Source organism: Capricornis sumatraensis, chromosome 14, assembly GCF_032405125.1.
Source record: "Capricornis sumatraensis isolate serow.1 chromosome 14, serow.2, whole genome shotgun sequence".
Lineage (NCBI taxonomy): Eukaryota > Metazoa > Chordata > Mammalia > Artiodactyla > Bovidae > Capricornis > Capricornis sumatraensis.
In genome coordinates this window covers 11,815,995-11,824,858 of record NC_091082.1, presented here as the reverse complement: position 1 = coordinate 11,824,858, position 8,864 = coordinate 11,815,995, and the positions used below count along the sequence as shown (strand labels likewise).

At 58.0% G+C, this 8,864-nt stretch overlaps 1 protein-coding gene across 1 annotated transcript; it reads left to right on the top strand.

Annotated features, from left to right (window-relative positions):
* Nucleotides 1-2,560: 2,560 nt before the first annotated feature.
* On the top strand, nucleotides 2,561-8,005 carry KLHDC8A (kelch domain containing 8A). Its single transcript, XM_068986499.1, has 5 exons — nucleotides 2,561-2,936; nucleotides 5,586-5,750; nucleotides 5,981-6,196; nucleotides 6,771-6,872; nucleotides 7,812-8,005. The coding sequence occupies exons 1-5, from the start codon at nucleotides 2,561-2,563 to the stop codon at nucleotides 8,003-8,005; spliced, it is 1,053 nt and encodes a 350-aa protein (XP_068842600.1).
* The last annotated feature ends 859 nt before the right edge of the window (nucleotides 8,006-8,864 follow it).

Sequence of the window (8,864 nt, the reverse complement as noted above, 5' to 3'; positions counted from 1 at the left end):
ATATGCCATTGTGGTATATCTCAGGGTGGGCTGCTCTGAGCCCCAGCACAACCATCCTCTGTGAGGTTCTAGAGGTGCTTAATATGTAAGTACAGAGAACTCAAACTAAAAAACAGTGGAATTTCTAAGCCAAGAATCAAGATGTTAAGATGGGCCTATCAGGAGCTGTGACTTCTATTTCTCACAGGAAGTCATTTCTCAGTGAGGGGCAAATTTCCTTTTTCTTGGTTTTGTTGACAGTAGTTGTAATAGTTATGGCATTAATGGCGATTTACCAGGCCCTTGCCGTGTGTCAGAAGCCGAACTGAACACTTTGCAAATGTCTTCTCTTTTAATCTTTGCAAAAATCTACAGTGATGTATCTATACCATGGAATGCTCCTCAGAAACAGAACGTAGTGAACTGATGATATATGCAGCGACTTGGATGAATCTCCTCAGAATTATGCTGGGAGAAAAAAAAAAAAAAGCCGATCCCAATAATATTCTCTTTTTTTGGGGGGGTGGTGGTGGACCATCACTGTGGGATCTTAGTTCCCCAACCAAAGACTGAACCCCAGGACCCAGCAGTGAAAGTGCCAAGTTCTAACCACTGGACTGCCAGAGAATTCTCTACACAACATTCTTGAAATGACAAAATTATGGAAATAGAGAATAGATTAGTGGTTGCCAGGGGTTGGCGAGATAGAGGCAAGAGGGAAGAATGTATGGGTATAAGAAGGCAACACATACATCTGAAACTAACATAGTGTGAATCAATTATAGCTCAACTTTTTTTAAAAAAAGGCAACATGAAGAGTTCCTGAGGTGCTGGGAATTTTCTGTATCTTGACTGATAACTTCCATATTCTGGGTAGGATATTATTATACTATACATTTTGCAAGATGTTGCCATTGAGGGAAGTTGGGTAAAAGGTGTAATGTAATTTCTTACAACTGAGAGGGAATCCACAATTTATCTCAAAATACAAAGCTTAATCTAAACAAAATAAGGAAACTGAAGTTCAGAGTAAGTAGTTAAATTCTTTTAAGAGTCAGAATTTAAATCCAGGTCTGTCAGATTCCCAGCCCTGAGTGTTTCAAGACTTGGCTCTGTTCAGCAGATCTGCCTAGCGGGACCCCAGAAGCCTGCAGTTCCTCACACCAGGCGGCTCACCGGCCTCAGGGGCACCTGTTACTGCAGACTGCTGTCCTGGTAAGGCCATTGCCGGTCTTGAAAGAATTATTTGGCAAGCCCTGTGGGTTGGTGCTTGAGGGCCCAGATTCGGTACCCAGGCTTTCCCTTCCTAAGGTGTGTAAAGAAGGATGACGTGGAAGGGCCCACTCGCGTGTTCGCCTTTCCCCTTTTGTCTCTGGCTGGCTGTGTGTCCGCCAAACAGCATTTCTCAGTTTCTCTGTGGATGTGGCCATTTCCGGGTGGAGGGTGTGGTGCGATGTGTAAATTACGCGTGTGTGCACAGGTCAGCGTGTACATTGCTAGGGGGGCCCTGCGTCAGGTCTGTGTGTCACACCCACATAACTCGTTCCTATTAGACTAAACCATCAGATAATACCTCCCCCAAAGCAGAGCCCACTGTTGAGCCAGTCTGTCACGAACTGGGTCTGTGTACTGTAGATAAACTGGGTAATTGGACTCTCCGCCTCTTCACCCAAAACAAACACTCACAAACCGCCCACCCCGCCCTGGAGCGAGTCCCGGCCCGTCATCCGGATACTCGGCTCTAGGGCCCCGTTTTCCCCGAACAGGAGGCAAGGGGGGTGCGCGCCTGCCGCCGGGCCCTTTCCCTCCCCCGCGGCCGGAGCACCGAGGCTTACGTAAAGCGGCCGCGGGGCGCACGCGGCTTCCCGCACAGGTGTGGCGGCCGCGGGGAGGCTGGGCGCGAGGCCGCCCCCACCCCGGCGGCAGCTCGGCTCCTCCTGCCGCTGCTCACTTGCTCTCCGCATCCGCCTGGGTGGCGGCGGCGCGCGCCGGGCAGGACGGCGCGCCCCCTCCCCTGCGCCCCGCGCCGCTCTCGCGTAACGCGCTTTCCGCGCCCCGCCGCCCGCCGCCCCCTCCGGCCTGGCTGTGTGAGCGGCGCGGCGCGGGGGCGGGAGGCGGCGGGCGGGGAGAGCCGCGGGGCGCGGGCGGCGGCGCCCGGAGGGGTCCGCTCCTCGCTTCGCCGGGAGGCCGCCCGGCGCCCGGCGCGCAGGGGCCCTGCCGGGCCTCCGCGTGCCCCCAGGTCTCGGACCCGCGGGGGGACGGAGCGGCGCCGGGGAGACGCCGCCGCGTCTTCCCTTGAAAGTTGGCCGGGGCGGGGGCTGGGAGGCCAGGAGGCCGCGCGCGGGGCCCCCGCCGCCCTTGATTCGCCCGGCTCATCGCGCGGGGCCGGGCGCGGACGCCGCCGGGCCGCCGAGTCTCGAGGGAGCGAGAAGCGCTGGCCGGCGTCGGGGCCCTCGCCGCGGGGCGGGCGGCGGCGGACCCCAGCGAGATGGAGACGGCGAGGGGCGGCGCGGAGTAGCTGGCCGACCCGGGCTCGCTCCGCGCTCGGCGGGGGCGCGGCGGGCGGGGCCCCGGGACTGCCATGGAGGTGCCCGCCGTCAAGGACTTCCAGTGGAAGCGCCTGGCACCGCTGCCGAGCCGCCGGGTGTATTGCTCCCTGCTGGAAACCGGGGGGCAGGTCTATGCCATCGGGGGCTGTGACGACAACGGCGTCCCCATGGACTGCTTCGAGGTCTACTCCCCCGAGGCCGACCAGTGGACCGCCCTGGCCCCGCTGCCCACAGCGCGGGCCGGCGTGGCGGTCACCGCCCTGGGGAAGCGGATCATGGTGATCGGGGGTGTGGGCGCCAGTCAGCTGCCCCTGAAGGTCGTGGAGATGTACAACATCGACGAGGGCAAGTGGAAGAAGCGGAGCGCGCTGCGCGAGGCCGCCATGGGCATTTCGGTCACAGCCAAAGGCGAGTGGGGCCAGGGCTGAGGGCGGGCGGAGGAGGGGTGGGAGGCCCCGGGAAAGGGGTGGAAGCCAGCCCTGGATGAGGCCACTGTCACAATTACATGGACACTGAAACTAAAGACCCGCTGGCCTGGTTTCATAGGTGGGAAAACTGCGGCTCAGACAAGTGAAGTGTGTGGTAATTCCGCATGATGCCAGAGCTCCACCCCACCCCAGCAGCCTCCTCCCAGCAAGGTGGGCAAGCCGGGCCGAGGGGAGAGCCAAAGGGGAGATCCAAAGGGCACTCTGTTGATACCCCTATGGATACCTTCATTCAGCAGAATGGTTGGGCCTCCCACCCACAGCAGCAAATCCCTGGAAATGTGCCTTGCAGGTGCCACCACCTCCAGACACATATTTGGGGTCCTGGGCTTGTTCATGCCATCTTCATACCATCCCCAGGCCCCACAGGGAGGGTCTTGGGACCTGATTCCAGGATCGTCTCCCTACAGTATGCCTCCTAATCTCAGAGGTACTGATGAGTAGAGACCAGAACGTTCCTGAGGTTCATGCTCCTGCAGCTTCTTGCCCAGGTTCACTAGGTTCTCAGGGCATGCGAATGCTCACCACATAGCTTTATGCTTTTTATCTCAGTTTCTCCAAGCTCATCCTGTCTTTCTTTTCTTGCCTGGTATATCCCAGAGCAGGGAAGGGGCCCTGGAAACTGTCTTTCTAAAACACAGTTTTATGGGAAATGGCCCATAAAAGGAGTTAGGAGATCCCAAATGCAGATCAGACAGGCTTAGAGGTTTGCACTCTTACCTCCTTCTCTCGCAAAATTATTTCAGCTGCCTGTCAGGTCTACTGTTAGGTCAGAAATCAGTATTTCTTGAGTACCTGCTCTGTTCCTGGCACAGTTCTAGGTTCCAGGTGGGAAGGAAAGAGGCAGAAGATCCAATCCCTGCCTTTAGGAGCCCAGGTCTTACCAGTGAAGCTCAGACAGAGAAACTCAAGAAGCCCTCAGGGCAGAGTAGCCAACAGAGCCTCCTGAACTCCCAGTAAGAAAGATGAAAAGCCTGGAGGCCCATGGGGAAATGGAGAGGGAAAGGGGAGCCCTTTATCCCCAGGCCTCAAGAAGTGGTGCTGAACGGTTAAGAGTCCTTACCATAGGTGCTTAATAGGTATTGACCCCTTTGACCCTCAGAACTTGTCTGATGAGGCAAGTAATACCACTGTCCTCATTTTACAGAGAAGCAATGTGGGGCCCAGAGAGGTTGAGTAACTCGCCCAAGTAACAGCCTGCAGGTGATGGTCCAGTCTGTGCTCTTAACTGTGGCGCTGAATGGGCTCAGCAGTTAGTTTACTAAAAATGTACATGCTCGTGTGCCAGGCTTTATACCAGATGCTGGGGCCACAGATTAACAAATTTCCAGGACCTAACAATCTATTGAAAGAAACATACAAAGGTTATCCCAGTAACAGTGTGGCAAACAGAGTGGTGGCCACAGGAGCCACCACCTTCAGCCCAGCCTTGCAATTCGGGGACACCAAGATGATTCTGAAAGGGTGAGTAAGAATCGGACGCAGGATTGGTAGTGTGGAGTGGAGGGGTGGGTTCCCACCTTCAGAGGTATAGGTGAGAACAGGAATGGGAGACGCGGAGTGTGCGTAAGGTGACTGTCTCTTTAGCAAGCCCCATCTCCTAACCACAGACTAGGGTTGGGATTTGTTTTCTCTCTTTAGTAAGATTGGAAAGTAGAAAGAAGTACTCATTCCTGTAATTCTCTTGAAAAATAAAAGCCTCTTAGAGCCAGAAGTGGTGAGGACTGGCCTCTAGTAGACAACCCGGAGCAGGGATGGGTCCCTGGGAGAAGAGGGCTCTGGGGGTCGGGCTGTGTCCTGAGTGGGCTGCCTGAGGCCCTGAGGTGAGGGGAGCTTGGAGGCTGCGTGGCCTCCCCGGTGTGCTGTGTCACCTGCAGCCACAAGCAGTAGAGAAGCTCTCCTGTCCTCAGAGTGCTCAGCTCGCTGCCTGCTCAGAGCTTCTTTCATCCAAAGCCTCTCTCTCCTTCACCCCTAGCCCTATCCCATTCAGTGCAAGCTGCCTCCTGGAGCCCATGAGCTTTCCTGTGTGTCCAGGAGGATGGCCTTCCCCTATCCAGAGAAAGAAAGGGACAGCAGCAGGCCAGTGTCCCACAAGGCCAGTGGCAGCAGGGCTGGCCTCATCTCCAAAGGCTCCCTCCAGGCCTCGAGTTCTGGGCTGGGAGTGCCTGGCATCAGGCTGCTCCTGGAGGGCGTCAGGGAAATACTGTCCCTCTTTGGCATCTCTCTGGCTGCCCAGGAAGGAGAATGGGGGGACAAGACCTGCAAAGGGTTGTCCAGGCCTGGACTCCACCGCAGTCTACCTCTGGGCATGGCTTGGCATCTTGGGCTTAACCAAGGGCCAAGCACCAAGGAAGGTAAGGCACGTAGGCCTGATGTGGTTTCAAGAAGACCCAGGCTTGAGTGTGGCAGAAGCTTTTAATGGTGCCACCAACCCATTCTCTGGCAGAGCAGTGGTTGGGAATGTGGCCGGGTTTCAGTGCTGGGATTCAAGGGGTTGACAGAGCCTGGCCAAGGTAGTGGCTGAGTGCCACGGGCCTGTCTCACGGTGTCTGCTGTGTGGCCTTTCTCCTAGATTATCGCGTGTACGCAGCGGGCGGGATGGGCCTGGACCTCCGTCCGCACAATCACCTTCAACACTATGACATGCTCAAGGACATGTGGGTGTCTCTGGCCCACATGCCCACTCCGAGATATGCTGCCACCTCCTTCCTCCGAGGCTCCAAGATCTACGTGCTGGGTAAGGACAGACTGTCTGGCCCATGCCCGTCTCTCCTTCCCTTCTGGATCAGTTCCTGTTGGAAGCAGTGTTTGTGTGCCCAGCATATCCTGGGCACTGGGGTTAACCACACTGTCCCCCATGCCTCAGGGAGCTTCCTATGTGATCGAATAACAGTGAGAAGGGGGAACCCAGCCCCAGTCCCCAGGGCTTACTCTCCTACCCAACCTGTGCCCTGCCCTGGCCTCCAGGAGGACGGCAGTCCAAGTATGCAGTCAACGCCTTCGAGGTCTTTGACATCGAGACTCGCTCCTGGACCAAGTTCCCCAACATCCCCTACAAGCGGGCCTTCTCCAGCTTTGTGACCCTGGACGACCGCTTGTATAGCCTGGGGGGCCTGCGGCAGGGCCGGCTCTACCGGCAGCCCAAGTTCCTCCGGACGATGGATGTGTTCGACATGGAGCAAGGTAAGCTGGACACCAGGCCCTAACGACCCATCTCCCTTCTGCCCAACCCCCACCTTATCCCCATCCCAGCCATCTGCCCCGGGCCCATTTACCCAGAGGCATGAGCCCTTCAGAAGTCTGAACGCTCCTCTCTATTCAGGGCTACTCTCGGGATCAAATTCTTTCATCTGTCCAGGGCTCCCTCTGATTGGCTGGCTGTTTTTATCAAAGCTTTCCCAGCTGTTGTTCCTTCTTACAACATCCAGCCAGGGCCAGGTGAGGGAGGGCTTTGAAACAGAAGGATGCTGACTGGGACACTCTCCGCCTTTCCAGCGTAAAGTCTGTGAAGACAGAGGTGGGACAAGGTGATTCATGATAAGAGCTTATGGTTCCTTGGCCTGCAGCAGGCATGGAGAGGGTAGGTTGAGTGCCATTTCACACGGCAGGAGGCACTGTACATGCCCTGAGCATACAGGGTAGGTGGAGTCGAGGTGCCGCCCAGGGTGAAAGCGGTTTGGCACTCATGCGTATCTGGCAGGGGCAGTCAAGCATCTCATTCTCTCTGTGTTTCTCCTGACATCGCCCACGCCTGCAGGGGGATGGCTGAAGATGGAGCGTTCCTTCTTCCTCAAGAAGCGGCGGGCAGACTTTGTGGCCGGCTCTCTGAGTGGTCGGGTCATAGTGGCTGGAGGGCTTGGTAAGGATAGAGCCTCCAGGCTGCGGCCTGGTGCTCCGTGGACTCTGGATGTGCATGAGCAGAAGAGGGTGCTGGCTCCTGGCACACTGCCTGCCTACCAGCTGATTCCAAAGCGCTCTCTTCCTCCCAGCCTTGACGTCCCGCCTCCGTGGGTGGGCCTCAGATATGGTCTCTCCATGCTCTTACATGGGGGAAACTGAGGCTCAGAGAGCATAAGGGACATGCTGAGAACCACGGGACACAGGCAGAGCCTAGGTCCCCGGGGCCCTGTCCCGGGAGGGCTGGAGGTAGAAGCGATTGGCCTTGGTCCTCTTTGTCTTCTCCCTGGACTCTCAGCTCTTATCAGGGAGAAGGAAAGCATTCTGATCGAATCAGCTGTTCTGATGAACTCAAGATTTGTTGAATGAGCCCTCCCAGAGATCAGGGAACTTTGATGGTGGTGTCCCATCAACTAGGGAGCGATAAGTGGGCAGTGGGGCTCCTGGGAAGCCAGAGTTTACTCAGTGTGGACAGATTTCCCGACTTCACCATGCAGGAAAGGAACGTGACGTGAGCTAGACCGTGTGAACAGCTTCCTTCGTCACGGGCAGGAGAGAGGCAGTAGTGTCTAGAAACGTGTGGTAAAAGCAGGCGGTGGGGGAAGAAAGCTGAGTCTTTCATCTTGAGGGGATGGAAGGACCGAGAAGGCAGGAAGGGCAGAGTGGCTGTTTGACAGAGGGTGGGGAAGGCCTGCGGCCCAGGGAGTCCAGGGTGCTGGGCTTCTGCCTGTGGTTCCTGAGGGAGGCGGGAGGTGGGTCACCTCCCACGGGGTGGAGGGAGGGAGGGCGGGCAGTGGGTCACCTTCTGCCTGTGGTTCCAGAGGGAGGGTGCAGGTAGGCCCTTCCCTGGGGCGGGCTGGTGGCTGGATGCTTGGTGAGGCCCAGCCCCTTGCACTTTCAGGGAACCAGCCCACAGTCCTGGAGACGGCTGAGGCGTTCCACCCGGGGAAGAGCCGCTGGGAGGCTCTCCCCGCCATGCCCACGCCCCGCTGCGCCTGCTCCAGCCTCGTCCTCAGGAACTGCCTGCTGGCCGTGGGCGGCGTCAACCAGGGTCTGAGCGACGCGGTGGAGGCCCTGTGTGTCTTGGACGCCTAGCTGCCTCTGGGCCGGGCCACAGCGTCCCGGACTGGGCCACCCGCTCTGAACAAGAGTTGGGGCCACTTGCCCGGGTACCAGCTCCTGTCCGCAGCCAGTCGGGTCAGGCCCCGGGGCTCTAAGTGACCTCTCCACCTCCAAACCCTACCAACCCACGGAAGCTGGAAGACGTGTCTGAGACGCGGCCACCCCTCCTCCCCACTGGAGCCGAGATGGCCAGGGCGGGGAGTCCTCACTTATGCTCAGGCAGAGAAAGGGACGGAAGCGCCTGCCACTTCCCCGCTGTGGGCTCACCTCTGCCATCTCCTGGGTTCTGACCCAGAGCATGGCTGCTCACCGCTGTCCTTTCCCTGGCTCTGCACCCATCCGAGGGTCTCCTGGGATGAAAAACAGACAAGGCTGTCCCAAAGCCCTTTTGCCTCCCTTGGTCTCTGTCTCTTCCCCGCTGGTGGCCGGCTCTGGGCCTGCCCAGAATCTCGTCTGCTCAGCAAGAATGGCCCTGGAGCTGGAGGCAGCTGGCTTGGGAGGGAAGTCGGGTTCACGGGGGCCGGCCCAGGTTGGCCACCCTGGCCGGAAAGGACCGGTCCCGCTTGGGGCCCTGGTGGGAATGTGACGACGTGGAGGGGCAGACTGCTAGCCCAGGGTCTGCTCCCCACCCTCCTCCTCGCCCCGCTTTTCCTCCGGGCACCCCTCCCTGCCAGAGGCCTGGCCGTGTGTCACTGATGGGCCCGGAGCACTTCCGTGTGAAACTTGCTCACTTACACTGTGGCATCCACATCCGTGAAGGGTGGTTCTGCTGCACCCTGGTTAACAGCAGCAGCACAATGATTAAACCTATATTCCTATTTTCCGTGGCACC